An 18,807-nucleotide genomic window follows, 5' to 3' on the forward strand; every position below is an offset into this window, starting at 1 on the left:
CGATCTGTGGGGCGGAACACCACTATATTTTTTTTGTAAATATTGATAAAATAATTCCCCGTATCAAAAAATATTGCTTTTGCTAAAATGCTGCAACAAAACATTTCGTAAGACGTAATACCCACGTCAAAGGCATTACAAATTGAAATACAATACTTTTGAAAGATTTAAGTAACATTTGAAATCCTTGATAATAATAATCGGTTAAGCAAGAAACATTGATTTGTTTTATGATTTTGTACAATATTTGAAATTTTTTCTGAAAACCAAATAACATTATGCAACTGCGCATAATGTTACGGATTTACAACATGTACCATGGAAACCATGTATTCATAGATCAGTAGGTTGTAGACAAATAGGTTTGTATAGAGATTATTTGTGGTTTCGTGCACTGAATGGTAATTATTGTCATTCTGATTGCTGGTCATTCCCACAGATTGCCAAGTCAAATAACATCTTGTGGTCATCCTTGGAAATTATTGTATTTACCAACTTTTTGAAAAATTACGAAATTGTGTTCCACCGGCATAAAACACTATTGATATTGACAACTTGAATTACCCAAATTTTACTCAGGTTTAATCGTTTAAAACTTCAGGTGCGTTGTGAGCGTATAGGTGCGTTGTGAGTGTATAGGTGGAAAAGTGAATTGGTAAGCACATATGGAAGCAACACTGTATTATCATAGATAAAAGGTAAATGCTGCAGTGTGCATTGGTTTCTGCTTTCTAAGTGTGAGTCAGTCATGCAACATCGCGTCATTACATAAACGCTATTGTTGTTATGGCCCTCACCTAGAAAGGAACTATCATGTTACTAAAATTATTATTATATTTCAAGTTCCTCAGTTATCCTTGCCTTTGAATCTGATACCATTTATGTTGATTGTGCCATCTGATTTTACAGCGCTCTCTCTGATGATATTTAGTAATGCGTGGCCTTATATTAAGTCTTTCAAAATCTGAAATATCTTTTACCCCTTTATCAATTTTGGGAGATATTTCTCTCAGACGTCAAACACCCGTAGAGTATTTTTGTGAGATATTTCTCCTAGCCTGACACGGACTCATAAAAGTCACCCCACCTCATTTTGTATTACAGCGAGATAAATGATTTAAACAGTGTTATAAAAGAACACGACGCCTTATATTTTCTTTTAAAAGTTTACCATAGAATCCCTCGATAAATTAAAAATATTTCTATTATTCAACATTTCGAATTTGAAAATATTAATCAACATTTACAATTTTTTTAGTAAATATTTTAAATTAAAAAATAGTAATAGCACTTTTATAACACCTCTGTTTAGTTAAATATATGTTTTATTTGCTTGTAAAGTGGTTATTACAGTTTACATGATAAAAACCATCGGTAAGCGACTTTCAAATCTTTATCTATGTTTGCTAATATTTTTAATTGTATTTGTAATGCTAAAACCGGACATAGTCTTTTATCTGCGTTCAAAAACAGCGAATTTATCTTGAATCAAATGTAATGCGAAAGTATTTCCCGCGCATTCTGGATTTTGACAGTTCGCGTAAAAGAAATACATTGCTAAAAAAGAGGCTCTAGGGGTTAAGGAAACTGGTGGATAAGGTGGAACATCCCAGGATTATCGTTCCAATCTATCTGAAAATCTGTAAAAATCTTTCAATTTTCCTCGTGGTTCTCGTAACTGGCCAAGGCACTTTAGGCCATAAACAACATGATGTGCCTCGGTATTTGAACAGAATGGCAAACATATGGACATCATAAACCAATGAACATAACCACTCCCTCCATACTCCACAGACTCCGCTTAGTCCACACCGCCTCGCGTCTGTTATTTTCCAATTCTCTCGCTTCTATATTCCGTTATATTTTTATTACAAACGGAACCAAACGAGTTTCTGTTTTTCAAATTAGAAGTCAAAGGCCCGAGCCTCCGGAATCTTTATCGGTTGCAAGTCACAAAATTTATCAAAACTTCTTTTTTGTGTTTAACTTAAAACCACAATCATGGTAGCAAATCTATTTAAATCTAGTTATAAGCCACTAGTAATAAATTATGAGTCCAAGTGGTAGAAATAGATTAAATGCGCCCTTGAGGTGATTTTCTCAAGAAAACGGCGCTATACAAATCATTATTATTTTTAGCATTTTTTATTATTATCTCGTAAAAACTTGCCAGTATCGCACAATCGTTTCTGCCACCTGTTATAAGTTTCTGCCACCTAACTAACTAACTAACCATCATGCCGTTTCACCGTAGGGATAGGCAGAGAGGACGGATTTCTAAACAACCCGGTCTTGGCATACCCTCTTTGGTTCATTCACATTCATACATCGTCTCATACATACTCTTATTATATGTTATTCGGTCTCCTGACAAAGCCCGACCTAAGTATCTGGTTAACTGGATCCTGCCTCTTCTACCACAGTATATTAAAAACATCCCGGAGACTTTTTTGTGTGGTTGGTAGGTATATCAAATGCCTCTACAAATTATTGAAAGTTGTTGAATCGTGATTGTCGTTGGCTTGATAACGTCACATGGTGCTTTTTTAGCCCCCGATAGGAACGGGGTTTTTTATACAATGCATAATTATTTTCGCAGTGTGCAAAATGTTTGGTTATAAGTCATAACTGTAACAACCATAGACATATGAATATTAGTAGACCTGCCCTAAGTGATTAAAAGCGTATTATCCCCACTCCCCATACCGGTTCCATTGGAGCCGGCTGGGCTCGCGTATGGCCTCAAGTGAAATTTGAAAACGTGACGTCATCATTCTTGTGCGAACTATGGTCGAGGCATCATCGGTTCATTTTACGAAATAACACGGCAAAATGTTGACTTGTACTAAAAAAAACTTGTAAAAATAGATGTGAAAAAGAGAATAAACCCAATTGTCGTATTACATTCCATATATAAGCATTATTTTACTTTATTTTAAGCATATTCACATCGTATAATATAGATCAGTTTTAGAAACATATACTATCACATCGAGAAACGTCTGGACGCGAAACACAAAGCTGGTTGGTTGCTGGGAAGTAAATTATGAACATTTATAAAAGTGTCTTAACTAAATACTTAAACGAAATATTCGACTCTGAAAATGCAACCGAATTTTTTTGCCGAATTTGGACTTCGCAAATTTGTTCATAACGTGGCGAGTAATTTGCGCTCCCATGTAAAAATGTCTATTCATTCTAAAGCAGATTTTACTTTTAAGAAGTAAATGGTGATATTATAATGCGAGATGCCTATTTACTGTCAGATTGATTTATTGACGAATCACAGTCAGCCTTACGCCCTTCGTTCTTCAACAGTTGATTTTACCCCTCGCCATTATCTTCTCGTCTATTAATTCCTATGTCTGTGGTAACAACGGACTTTCAAGTTCTGAGTATAATATATACTACGTAATAATAGATGGCATGTACCCGTCGTTGCTAGGGGTTATCCTTAGTAGATAGACATATACAACCCCATACTTGTCTGTAGGCCGTAGTACATTATTTAGATGTATCTCATAAAGTTTAGCCAGTGTTAATAATATAAGCGCCGAAAAATATTCTTTTTACGACATGATTACAAAACATTGAATTATCTCTACTTTCTAAAAATATAATATGCATGTATTACATATACATACAAACCTTTCGGAAGAATGATAGTGAAAACTCTAACAAAATCCGTTGCGTAGGTTAGAAGAACTAAGCGCACAAATAGACAGACGCGGATAGAGACTATGTTTTATACGGTGACCGGATAACTCATCAAAATGATAATTCATCACATTTTAAAAAAGTCTTATAAAGTCATGGAAAGTGATTAAACAAAAACTTTATTAACTGGGTTAAGTAGGTTAGGTTAGGTTTAATTTTTTTTTCATTGTTTCTAATGACTTTATATCACTTTTTAAAAGTGTATTGAATTGTCACTATGTTGAGTTATCACGGAACCGTTTTATACTATTTAGAGATTACCTAAATGTCTACTTGTATGATTAAAGATTTTCACGGCCAAAAGTATTATAGTGATTTGTTTTTGGGGTACTATGCCGTGTTGCGCTACCTCCTTCTTTAGCCAACGTTTCGGACAGCATTGCAGTGTCCATCATCACACTGCAATGCTGTACGGCATAATACCCCCAAAACAAATCACCATAAAGGTCTACTTATATACCTACACCACGCACCCAGAACATAGTTTAGTTAGTTCATAATATGTACTTCATTCATTGAGAGCTATTACTATAATAATTTTAATTTAATGTCTACATAAATATTATAAATTGTGTGTCATAATTACTTATCTTGCCTTGTTCAAAAACGATATTTTCCGACACTCTAAGGAAAATTTTCACTGAATATTTTTAATGAACTACAAGTGTAATAAATTTACAATTATTAGATAATTGCCTTTATTACAACTTTTTAACTAAATCCGTTTTTTACGAATAAGAAATGTGATTTTCTTACTGTGGAGTTTAAAAGGAATTCACACGTTGGTACCTATATTAACCAGAAGGGCCAGCGTGCGTACTTAAATATATATATAAATTATTTTTTTTACCAAAATAGGTCAATATTATTTTTTTTACTACGCTTCAATCGGCTAAAGTACTTAAGTGGCTGATTAAAATAGAATAATATTTTATTCTATAGATTGGTCAAACCAATAACTAAATTGGTATGTTTGTCAACTGATAAAACGGCGTATGATACGCATGATATAGCTACTATTCGATTATATATTATTATTATTACTGTGCATATTTAACTTACCGGCAGGTACGTACTGTACTAAATACTTTTCACCCATGAAGCGAAAACAACACGTTTATATTAATTAGAGTGTTTATTAATTCGAAAATTATAAACGATGTTTATTAAATGAACAAATGTTTTAAGCTGTCCAATTAAATACCCATCTAAGTATGTATATATTTTGTATTTTGAAATGATTCATAGATACCTACCTAATTTACATGAAGGTTTTATTCAATATTCAAATTAATGCAAAACGAAAAACAATTCAATGAAAAGTCTATAAATATTATAATTTTTAAGTCACATGTTTTTTCATTAATTTATTTTATTATCCTGTTCGTGACTAAGATGACGGTAGTTTGAAAAGGCCATAAAGTGTTGTGCAAGGTAATAATAATAAATATTACAGTTTTCCAATATACTTAGGAAAGTACTAGTGGTTAGTAAAATAACGCGAAACCGTTTAAGTTCTGAAACGGTCGTAACAGTTTCGAGACTTTTGGGATAACCGTTTAAAAAAAACTTTTCACTACGTACGCTATATACCCACGCCAAAGGATTGAGCACAATTTTGTTTGAGAATTGCAACACTTTACTAAACTACTATTTTCAATTCGTTTGAAATTTCACTTTCGCGCGTAAAGCTTTCTCCCAAAACTCCTGACCTCGCTGATGTTGGCTACAGAAACCCTTTCGCCAAAATCGTTTTTTTTCTAATTTATTACGTTATTTTTAAACAGTTTCGAGTAAACGAAACGGTTTTGGTTGTTTTGAAATAAACAGAAGCGCCCACATCTAGTAGGTACTACACTTGCAATAGTAATTGAATATAGTAGATAGTAATATTTTTATGAGTTTCTAACAACGTATGTAAAGTGTAGGTATCTCGTATAAGTATATTAAATAAAACTGATCATTAAAACCATTTTTATACCCATGGACATTTTGTTGTTTGTTGTTGTAGTGTTTAAGATTCCCGGAATTTAATGAACCTTGAAGATCCTGTTTTATTTTGGGTTATGAATAAAAAGTCCTATCCCATTTTTATTTCAATCACTGCACGCCGATTTTACATGGGTCAATTTATAAGTCACAAAAATTGACTCAACTTAATGGTTGGTCCTTATTATTAGGGGTACATACTACAATAATGTATTTTATCCACCGAGGTTTAGATAGTTCACCAAGTATTTTTTTTGTTTTTCTAACTTAAAATAAAACGCTTTTTTAAAAGTACTTACTTACAAAATTCAATTATATCCTTACTGTTATTGCTCTGACGGCTCTCATCGCTCTTTAGTTAAAATGATGTTTCGTTTTTACTGTTTACAAATATCAAACATCTTTATTTGTCTTCATTAAAGTGTTACTTTGGTTTATTGCATAGTGTTTCGTCTTCTGCATAAGTAATTATTTTTATTTATTGATTTTTTTTTTTAAATGTGATTGTTTTTTTTTTGCACTTATGTTCGGATAACGCATGCAAACCAAGTACACAGAGAAAAATGATTATCGGTAATTAATTCAGAATCTCTTAAAATTATTAGTAATTCGGTCAAAAACAAGATTGCCTGCCGTTTCCCGATGAATTTTTAGTAAATTCCTAATATATCAGAACACGTGTTTATGCACCTGCGTTTGTACTGATAATATATGTAATGACGAAATTCAAAAAAGTTAGGATTTGTATGAACACGTGTTCCGACATGGTAATAATACATTTGTATTTTACCAAACTTTATCAGTAAACCAATTTATTCGTTAAGAGCCTGCAATCCCGGTTTTAACCGAATTATGAATAATTTCAAGAGATTCTTAACAAATTAGCAACAACTCATTTTTCTCCGTGTACGTACCAAACCACATCTTGATGCTAAGTTTCAAACGTTGTTTGTGCAAAACAGAGTCCTCGTACAAATAAGCAGAATTAGAACCTGCTGAAAGGTTGACTTACTAGTAAAACTAAATAAACTCTCGATATTATTTGATTACGACTGCAGGTGACAGTACCACTTATCAACAGCGAAACCAACCATTCCTGCGATTGTGGCATCAAAGCCACGACTTCGGTACGCAGCAGAGATTCTGAGCTACATCACAGGTCCAGATTTAGATACGGGTACCAGTATATTCAAGTATTACAACTACAGTGGGGAAACAGGCTCCACGACGTGTCAGCCTCACTGTTTACCTTATACATTAATCTCACTACGCGAAATGGTCCGTATCTATTACTTACTCAATCACTTAGTAGCAGGAATTGACATGGCGTTGACTACATAGGTTCCTGTTATAGTCAGCTACACAATTTAATTGGGCCCACATATAGTTTTTTTTATTATTATTTATATGTGCCCATCTCACCAAAACTATTGAGACCGAATTAATCACCCCCAACAACAGGCACGGTGACTAAATTCGTGGATGAGAAATTTTAAACATTAGCCTGCCTTTAATGACACCCAAATAAACTATAGTATGACAATTTAAAACATTCATAAGCCTGCCTTTTATGGTTATCAAAGTAATGAATTACGAATTTAACACGTTAGCCTGATTTTAATGATGGTCAAACTACTGATGACGAATTTAACATAAATCTGATTTTGATATTGCTATAATATTATGTGGTGTCTTCAGTACCTAGCAGGCCAATCTTGTCTTTTCTTTTCAACAATAGTAGAATATTATTCGGCTGTGCCTCAATATAATACACTCGTATTATGGCTGTGTTAGTTTATTCATACGAGTACTAGTTCTAACTGACGTTACACGTTCAATCAATGAGGAGATTTTTGCGTCGTCCATAATATCTCTTCGTGATCCATTGTTTACGCAACCAATTAAACCCAATATTTATTACTTATTGTGAAGCGATCCTTATGTAAAACGTAACTTTTAGACCACGTAGACCGCCATCGTTCATGATTCTATTATCTTCTTAACCTGTTAACCGGGGAGTTCAGTTTTGAATAACGCAGCATATAACGGGCGCGAACTCCTTCACTAGGACGTATCAATACGTCACGCCCGGTAGACGTTAATTTTATTTTTTTATTTATGCATCAAAAAAGTGAAAACATCGACTTAAAAAAATAGAATATTTACAAACAATTATAAAGATTACAAAAAAATATAAAAAAGTTATAATTACAGAACAATAAATAAAAGCACACAGATAAAAGAGAAACATTGAGTTAAAAAAATTAAAATATGTAAAAATTAAAAACTCAATTTCCGTGTGATATGTTTGGAAATATACGTCCCGCACGTTCCAGGGCGCAACATATATTTCAAGGACGTATTTATACGTCCTACCCGTACCCGATACTGTTTAGGTTTGACGTATTTATACGTCCCGCCCGGTTAACAGGTTAAAATAGATTTTCAATATGATCTTCCCGGAAAAGACTCGTGGAGGCGGGGGAGACGGGAGTCGTATATGAATTGCTTCGTTCGTTTTTTGACAGAAGATAGCACTGCTGTTTTACCGAGTATCTTAGTCTGTGCTCGATTTATTTGAAGCATTGCAAAAGTTATCAAAAAGGAACCAGGAATTCAATAAATCTTAGCAACTGCGGCTGTAATTTTTTTTCACCGTAACAAAAGTACTAAATATTTTTCAAAAACTTGTTGTAGAAAAAAATCCCTTCGAGGAAAACGTCAATAAAGAAGATGCTAAGGTGGTGAAACCACTAAACTTGTCATTTGAAGAAACGCGAGCAACAGAGATACAAGATATCAATGTCTTCAAGTTCGATGCATTGCCTACGTTTAAAAAAAATGTATGACTCCTCTAGTTACCTTTCAAAGAACTCTAATCTGCAGTATAAGAGCCCAACAGGATTAAGCGTGACTCGTTTGTAAATATTGTCAGAGACATTATTGTCGTTTGTTTTATTAGTAAGTAGACAACACTATATGATAGATATTATCGGCATAATGTCAATAGTTCTTCCTTTTTCATCAAAAATGTTCGAAACTGAAAGTCGCTAGTAAGTTAGTAAATGTAGTGACCATCTTTACGTGAATTCATTTTCGGTAGTTTTGTCTTAAGTCGTTTATGGTTTTCTAAGAATGAGTGGAAATGATTTCGAAAAAGTAGTCTTTATTACTTTAATAGCTTAATTTCACGATATAATAATCGTGATTCATCAATGTGAACAAGGAAGGTAGAGAGAGGTCCTCTTGGAGATTTCGGACAAATTGGATGGATCTATGGAAAAAGGATTATTTAAGAGAAAACCTGACGTGAAAGAAAGAAAATAGAAGGAGTCGTGAATGTCCCAGAAAGACATTGAATCAAACACTCAGCAAAAGACATGGCATAAGAGTTAGTACCTATGTGTGAATATGAATGAAGTAGCAATGTGCAAGCACAGAGTGGTGTTCCAGTTATTTATTTGATGCTATCAATCCAAAACCTAAAAAATGTATCCCTCACTTATCAATAGATTACAGTCGCCTTTTTGGTTTAATGTATAATTAAAAATACATACCATTTGCGGACACGTTCTCCTCGTTTCATCGATGAAAAATGCAAGCGTGTTCTGGTGAGAGTACGCGTCTGAGATCACGCAGCATCTCAGTCTCCAATCAACGTCTAGATGTAGATCAAGGTTTAAATGATCTTGTTATGTTTATAACCTTTCGAATGAATGGTTGGATTGTTGTTCCTTTGCTCACCCCGTACGTTTCCGTGCGGTTCATTGTTCAAGTGGCTATCTTTATATTTTTAACATAAATTTTTACACCATTTTTATTTGATTTGCGGTCTTTTGTTGTCTACGTTTTAGTGATTTTATGCACAATGAATGTAACCGCATCAAACTGTTGTTGTTGGAAGTAGAAGGAACTTTCAAGACTTTAAACCACATTGTTTAGTACGGAGTACTCATATTCATATTCAGGAGCGGCATTTCAATAACCCTTCAGTATCACAATATTATGAATATGTGTTCAACTTGTTTCTGTTTTCCTGCACCTATGCGATATTTTTTCACTGCGTAATTCAAGTCTTGTAGGTCATAAAACGTCCTTCAATACATGTTTACAATCGATAAGTCGCCCGGCATAGTTAATTCACGTTCACCAACCGATCAATAACTATTATTATTGCACCATAAAATTATTTTCCTATAGAAATGCAACGTCCTTACATATTACACCTACAGCTTATTTCCCTTTTCGCCGATACCACAAAAGCTTTCTTATGCACTCTGGCCGACGCACTATGGTTTTACCAGTATGGGAGCATTGGAAACAATTCAAAATTTCAAATTACAGGGACCACTAAATTTTGTTGCTATATCTTGACGACACATCCTAGCGCATCTTTCCCCCCACCACCGAACTCGGCAAAATGTTTCGTCGCTGCGTACCACGTCAGTAAATATCGGCTTCCCGAGCAGGCAAGACGTTTGTGTGAAAGTGCAACATTTATAATACAATATATAGGGAGTGATAACTTTGTATAACGCTTGCCGGCATATTTTTTTCAACATGGATCCAATACCTTCAGGTATGTACTAAATACGGAATGTTTTTTTTTTCATTTTCTAATGTGACAAATTTGCGATATATTTTTTAAAAATATCTGGTGAAATTTGAAAAAAAATACGATAAATTCTTAAACAGTTAAGGTTATAGTTACATATTTCCTAGAATTTCGTAAAAGTGCTGATACACTTTTGTAGCTAAACTATTTTAGAATCATATTAAGAAAAAAAATCTTGCTACTTTCATGCCCCTTTTCGGTCCAGTAATTTTTCCATAATTTACTTACTATTAAATTTTTGTGCTTCATAAATATTATTTTTGTCACAGGTTCGGTTTCAAGGGATTTGTTCCTGAGACAAAGGGAGTTATTTGACATACTGATGAATTCAAAGTGCCAACAGATGGACAGACGATTTTTATATTTGAAAAAAAAAACTTATAAACCTCACCAATTGCCCTAAAGAAGGGTTGGATAAACTCGGTAAAAAGATCGCGGGCTTCAAATTTCGCTTTAAAACAAGATGGATAATTGCTCGTCGAATTAAGGCTAAATTTGTGATGCAAAATAAAAAATGGCTTGATATGCCTATCAGTTTTACATTATATGGGAAACAACATAGAAGCGGTCGCCCGGAAATACAATTTGAACAGAGTTCTGACCGATCCAAACGCTTAAAAACTAAAGATCTTCGGAAAAATTAACCTCTTTCTCATTTGGCGTTTGCAACAAAAATGAATTTGAGAGCTTCTGGACAACCGGTTGCATCAAAATTATTAGAAGACATCATTCGTTCACCTAGGCGTGCATCTAAGTACAGACAAGCGTACGAGGTATTCGAAGATACTCACTCTAGACGGATGTCTGGGGAGGAAGCCCTCTCAACCATGGTGGAAGCCAAGCTTACAAAGCACCAGTACAGTGTCATAAGATCCAAAGATCCTGAAAGGTTTCCACCATACAATATAGTAATTGAAGCAAAAAAAGCGTGCTATCCAAAAAAAGAAGACATAACAATCACTGCTACATCTGCAGAAGTAACTGTTCAAGCTCTTTTGAATCACACTTCTGAACGTGTGATCAATGTGCAGAAAGAAATCATTTGTGGTTTAAAAAGTAAACAATCAAACAATTTGCGGTTGATTTCAAAGTGGGGCTTTGATGGAAGTTCAGGGCATAGTTCTTACAAACAGATGTTCATTGGGACGCAAGCGGATGCGGATGATTCAAGCGTTTTTATATCTTCAATCGTACCCATACGTTTAGTATGCGGGAACTCTGACAATACAAACGTTGTGTGGCAGAATCCTTGCCCATCGTCCACCAGATATTGTCGCCCAATTAAGATAAACTTTGCCAAAGAATCGACACAACTTGCGATTGCTGAAAAGAACAGAATAAGTGCGCAAATAAAAAAATCTTACGAGTTCACCCGTGGCACTTGATGGAAAAATTATAATGGTGTCGCATGAACTCATCTTAACAATGGTTGATGGGAAAATTTGTAACGGCTTGACAGATACAGCTTCTACACAACGTTGCTACATTTGTGGTGCCAGTTCTAAAGAGTTTAATTCTATAGATAAAATGTTAACAAGACCACATAAACCTTCAACCTTAGAGTTTGGTTTGTCAGTGTTACACTGTTGGATTAGACTGTTCGAATGTCTTTTGCATGTGGGTTATAAACTTCCAATAAAAAAATGGCAAGCCCAAAATCAAGACAAGGAAATTGTGGCGAAACATAAAGGTAATATACAAAAGGAATTCAAAAATCGAATGGGGTTAATAGTCGATCAGCCTAAGCCTGGTTTTGGAAATTCCAATGACGGCAATACAGCCAGGCGATTTTTCTGCAACGCAGATTTGGCATCAGAGATCACAGGCGTAGACAAAAAAATTATAGAAAGAATGCATGTCATTTTAGTAACAATATCAAGTGGTTACGATATTAATATTGACAATTTAAGGAAGTTTTCTCTTGATACTGCTAAGTATTTCGTTAAATTGTATCCGTGGTATTATATGCCCCCTACTGTGCATAAGTTATTAATCCACGGGCCAGACGTAATATCGAATGCATTGCTGCCGATTGGCCAATTATCAGAAGAGGCTCAGGAAGCTCGGAACAAAGATTTTAAAAAATATCGCGAAAACTATTCTCGAAAATATTCTCGAGAGAAATGTAATGAGGATATTTTTAATTTAATGTTAGTAACATCTGACCCTGTCATAACTAGTTACAGGAAACTCCCAAAAAAACAGTTAAATCGTTTTCCTAAGGAAGTTTACGACTTAATAATTCCTCCGAATATTCATTCTTCAAGTATTTTTAACACCGATGATGATGATGATTGTTCATCGTCTGCATCAGAATGTTAAAAAAGAAAAATTAAACATTACTCGGCCTGTATTTTCCAAGGATGTGGACTTGTATATTTTTAATTTAATTTTATCATTTTAAATTTTATATTTTTGTAAATAAAATGCAGAAATCACAGTAAAACTTACTAAAACCGAATATTTTTATTTTTTTTACCCATACCAAAAAATAATATCACCTTTTATTTCCTGTAAATCCGTCCTGTGAATTGTTTCCAAGTTTTGGGGTATTTGGAACCACTGTGCGACGGTTCCATTTCGCTTGCGTTTGAGCCTTATAACATCTTCTTTGTAGGTATTAGAAAATTGCTTTCATTTGAAATTTACTATATGGCCTATTCACTGGTAATGTTTTAACTCTGTAATTATTATCCTGCTTACCATACCTGATCGATGTAACAAATATCTTTATTCGATTAGAATCTTGCACATTATTTATCTGGTATCAGGTAGTTACCTACACAGTTACGCATCACACTTTTCCAGTAAAATCGTGTTATTTTATAAATACGCGTAATATAATTTGTTTTTTTTTTGTGTCCTTTTAAACATTATTTATTTATTTATTGTTTGAAACATTTACAGAGTGTTAACAATTATTACATTTATATTATTTGCGTGGGAATGTGCACAGATATTAACACCCCAATTAAAAAATTTCACAGCATGCGTAAACAAGGTTTAGTTGATATTAGGCGGAGATGCTAGTAGTGAAAGAAAAAAAAATATGAATATTAAATATAGTAAATGTACAGAGAAAGGATAAGGAAAAAAGTAAAGAAAATAATAAAGCAATTATATCTCTTAACTGTTCTCCACAACATATCATGGTAGAAGATTGTTAATTTGTTTTTTAAAATATGCGAGACTGTTTGCGAATATATCTATAAGGTCGCATTCAACTGTATTGTACAGACGACACATTCGAGACAGTGGATTGAAATATGCAATATTGTTATTAAATATTTCAATATGGAATATATTTTGGCTCCTTAAATTATGCCCATTAGGAACTTTAATATGAATATTGTTCAGACAATTAGTGGTAAGAAGTTTATCATGAATAATTTTATATAAACATATTAAGTCCGCAAATTGTCTTCTTTTTTCCAATGTTGTAAATTTGAAGTTTAGTAGTCGTTCTTCATAAGATTTGAGTGAGGCATTTAATCCAAGTTTAAATGATAACAGTCTTAGGAATTGTTTTTGCACAGATTCAATAGTTTTAGAATATTTTATATAATGTGGGTTCCAGATAACACTCCCATATTCCAATTTGCTTCTGACCAACGAGTTGTATAATGTTATAATGGATTGGGGGTATTTAAATGGTTTCGATATTCTATGAATGAATCCAATCATTTTCATTGATTTACTTATAATATCATTTATGTGTACATCAAACATAAACTTTGAATCAAGAATGATTCCTAGATCTCTTATAGTGGTGACTGCATTTAATCGTACATTATTAATGGAATGTGCATAATCCTTTCGTTTTCTGTTACGAGTAAAAGTAATAATGTAACATTTTTCAATATTTAAAAACATATCGTTTTGAATGCACCAGCTATTTAGTGTGAAAAGGTCTTCTTGAAGCTTAACATGATCAGAATCAGTGGAAATTTTGCGGTAAATCTTGAGATCATCAGCAAATAGAACAAAAAAACTAGAAATTTAAAACTATGTTTTTATGAATTTTGGCAACACTTTTGGCAACATGTAATGTACTTAATTGCATATTATCAATCGAGTGAATTATGGAACGTAGATATAGGTAGATAGAAAAATATTTTAAAGAGAAAGAAAACCTATAAAAAATACCTGTTTTTTTAAAATGTGAAACCGTACAAGATTCCCAACTGCTCCCATCCGTCTGGAGCTAGTGAGACTATGGCATCCCCAATTGGGGTATATTATGAGGCTGAAGGTAGTACAAAGGAAATGGGGAAGAGGAAGGTGGGGAAGTACCTGGCTATTCAGATCTGGTCACCAAACACGCCCAAAGCCATTTCAAGCAATGGTGGTCTTTCACCAGGGTGATAATGGGAGTATCTTCCACTCCGTAAATATACTGTATATTATTTCAAATGAGTTAATTGTGATATACTCAAATTAATCAAATATAATTTACTTGCGCACGCCGGTATTTGAACCCGCGATCTCCAGCTTGCTAGTTGAGAGTCTTACCCCTCGACCGCGGAGGCCGTCTCAAAATATTATATTCGTGTATATTATCATGTTCTCAAAATATTCGATATTCCAGTATCAATCCATAATAAAATTATTTTTTTTTATTAAAAGTATACAATACAGAATATAGTATATTAAATAAAGCATTGTACTCCCAGGAGTTAATAAACTCATTGCGGGAATGATACGCATTACATGAATAGTAATACATAATATTTTTATGTAGGTCACATCAGGAATATAACTTAGCAATACTTTTCCGTTTTCTTCATTAAAAGATCTGAACGCTATTAATTTAGTAGCTATATTATTTTATGCCTCAGCATCATCACCCAGTGAGGCTCACATTACCAAATATTTTTTGTATAATAAATACTTTAATGTATTAGTAAAAAAATAAACATAAAAATCCCTTACACTTGTAAAGTATATATACTTTAAATTTGTTCAGTATATGAAGACGTATCAATTGTTTTATTTGATGTTTTCACGTACAATTATGAAACGTCTTATAACATAGTTACTTTTGAGATTCCACGTTTTTTTACAGTGATATCTTTAAAGAGACCCTTTTCAATTGAGTACCATCAAAAATGTTACCAGGTTTTGAGGGTTCCTTAGAGCCCAGAACCATAGAGCAATGGATGAACCAACGTTTCAGATCAGATTTTCTTATTGCATACAAGTACATAATGCTTGTCAAAATTTTGAAATCATAATATGGTCCCACTAGAGATGAAACCCACTAATTTGAATGTAGCTAAATCTGATACTTAATGAGTTTGGCCTCTCAAGCTCTTCTGAATAAGGATCAACATTCTATCTGATGATCACCGAGTTTTCACTAATATTTTAGACAATATATGTTTCACAGTATATGAATCAAATTACTTGATGGTCAATATTATTTGTTCTGCGTTTTGAATTGGCTTATATTTTTGTTATAGATGCCTGCCTCCGCTGCCAAGCCGAGAGCAAGAAAGACTCCTACGGGAAGCAGGACTGCGTGGTGGTGTGGGGAGAGTGCAACCACAGCTTCCACTACTGCTGCATGTCCCTGTGGGTGAAGCAGAACAACAGGTGTCCCCTGTGTCAGCAGGAGTGGTCCATACAGCGGATGGGGAAATAGGACCAAATCAAAACAGGACCAAGAAGCTAGCCTCTGGGTACGCCGTACGGAAACGATCTGTAACAGAATGGTTGCTGATTAAATTATAGGAAGTAATGGGAAATTAAGTGAAAGTTTTTGTAAGAATGCTAGCTGCAATGTAATTGAATTTGAAACAAACGACATTAGCTCTTAAACATATATTTTTTTTTAAATATCGTTTAGCCTGTTTTTGTCTAAAGATATTATTTTATAATAATGTGTTGTTTAAAGTCCAAGGAAGTGTCATGATCTCGCATGATGTACATTGTTATAGTAATTCAAATAAAATAATTTAAAACTATTTTTCTTTTATTGTTTCCGGCAAGCGATGGCAAAAATATTTATATGGCCAAAATTTGCAAGCATGACTAAAAACATTAATTTAATTGTTTCCTTTTTTATTGTCGATTCTTTTTAGATTTTCTCAGATTTTTATCGATATGATTTTCAAGCCTACAGTTATGTTTAATTTATAAACATTCATAATATGTAAATCGCTGAATGTTTTATTGGTTAACCAAAATGCTATCGCGCCTTATCAGATATCATTTAAGATTACAATGTAATTGGTTTGGTAAAGTACAAAAAAATATTCCATATTATCATTAAAATTATGAAAATAACATGCCCACAAAATGGAGTTCTTTTTTTGTATTATTATGTAATCCTAAATCCAGACAACCTATACTTACTACCGGGCTTCGCCCGAGTTTCACAAGTTTTTCAGTATTTTTTTATAGAACAATACGGAACAAATAATATCTGCTTTCATTACAACAAAACCGCTGATGGTGGCGGCAATTTATTAAGTGTTTTTTTACCGCTTTGTTTCCATTTGGACTTTGAACTGAAGTGTAGCTGATAAATTAATGAAAAGACCGAAGTGTGTAACAATTGGGTGTCGCGCCCCCACGCCAAATGCCCGTACTACTAACAGCCTACAGTGCCTTCTGTGAAGGTCACATTGAGAGCGAAACCAATCAGCTAAATGAAATAGACACTGGTGCAGTGACGAGAATGTTTCAACCACCGATTTGCATAAATTAATTCAGACATATTTATGCTCCATAATTTAAAGTTAAAAACGGAATGGGGATGAGAGTGATGCAATGATGCAGTTAAACCTCCGAGGGCTAATGGGGCTATTTATTTGATTTCACTGCGCACTACGATATTAAGAGTTGTTTATGGCTTATTAATGCAAAAACTGAAATGCGCGTAATTGCATGACTTAACTGATCCTAATCATAAATACCAGACAGATTATACGCGTCCTGTTTTTAATAGTGTCATCCAATTTCTGTACAACGAGTTTCTACCAACAAAGCGCATTGCTACTTAGTCAGCTTATATTTATTTATTTATTTATTTATTGGATGATTTTTATAGCGCCGCTTTTGCGAAATATCACCTCAGGGGCGCTGTACAGTTAATGCAGATATTACAAAAAAAAATTATATAAATATTACAAATTGAAATTAAGTTAAATAAAATGAAGTACAGAAACAGGTGACACGGAGATGGAGAGTCTGCTGCAAGAATCCTAGGTGGTGAGGAAACTGGACCGGCTGCTGCAGCGAGAGAGTCCACCGCGTCCACCAACAGTGCCAGCACGAGGTTCGTCATCCTTCCAGGTATGTGTCTGCTGCTAATAGAGCGCTGACACAATGTCCTCTCATGGATTCCAGACCTTGGCAGCACCGCTGTGACATTCGACGAAGGTAGAGGATGGAGACTCTGCAGCAAGAATCCCAGGTGGTGAGGAAACTGGACCAGCTACTGCAGCGAAAGAGTGCATCGCGCCACCAACAGTGCCAGCACGAGGTTCGTCATCCGTCCAGGTATGTGTCTGCTGCTAATTAAGCGCTGACACAGTATCCTCACATAGATAACAAACCTTGTGACGCTCGGAAAGTCCATCTCCTTGTACACTTGTTTCTGGTGATTATGTTAGTGGTGCATTGTTCCGAAATAAAAGGCGGCGGACGGAATAATAAATCACCTTGGGCACTTGTTAGGGCTTTCACTGTTTCCAAGAATAACATTGAAAACATCTGGCGTACAACAGTTACCGATTCTCGTCCCAAGTTCAACTTCAACTTCAGCGAATTTAGAATGTTTTTAGCACAATTTTCGATTATTCATTTTTGAAACACTGCACTCTAGTCACATTACTATTAAGTTCTGATTACTAATTGGTAAGTTAATTTAAAATGTGGATTCACTGATTTTTTAAATAACTTCAAAGGGATGTTGCCTCGTTTCCCTTGAAAATACTAAAAAAACACAAAGCGGTTGGAGACGGCATGACGCGTCCAGCTGCCACAAAGGGCGCTACTCAACTTATAAATGCTATTATAGTTTTTATTACATCATTTCAATAAATTATTTAAATAATATATTTTTTTTATTTTTATAAGCAATAATTATTCGCCTGAAACACTCATCCACATTGAAAAAATCTCCTGATAAAAAATACATTCGAGTCCCGTTGGCGTCATGTATTTTTTATATATTTTTTATCAGGAGATTTTTTCAATGTGGATGAGTGTTTCAGGCGAACAATTATTGCTTATAAAAATAATTGTTATCCTTTGTGCTATGCATAAATAAAATCTTGTCTTTAAAAAAACATTAATTTATCAAAAAAAAAAATAATAATAATAAATAATATATCCTTAAAATATTTCAACATATTTTTTATTATTTATTATTAACCAAGATATAAATACATTTTTGTGTAAACCATCTCTCTAGGCTGAGCCTGTTCAGAGGTAATCATATTCAAATACTTCAATAATGTATGTATGTATCTATACAA

General features: G+C 33.9%; 1 protein-coding gene across 1 annotated transcript in view; it reads left to right on the forward strand.

The window, feature by feature from the left end:
• Roc2 (Regulator of cullins 2) overlaps positions 1-16,279 on the forward strand; it is a 100,936-nt gene extending 84,657 nt beyond the window's left edge. Inside the window, exon 2 of the mRNA XM_089651040.1 lies at positions 15,784-16,279. Within this exon, the coding sequence (XP_089507166.1) occupies positions 15,784-15,965 (182 nt within the window). The 3' untranslated portion in view covers positions 15,966-16,279. The remainder of the gene's footprint in view (positions 1-15,783) is intronic.
• Positions 16,280-18,807: the final 2,528 nt, after the last annotated feature.

Source organism: Hesperophylax consimilis, chromosome 3, assembly GCF_061612785.1.
Source record: "Hesperophylax consimilis isolate HC1 chromosome 3, BYU_Hcon_1.0, whole genome shotgun sequence".
NCBI lineage: Eukaryota > Metazoa > Arthropoda > Insecta > Trichoptera > Limnephilidae > Hesperophylax > Hesperophylax consimilis.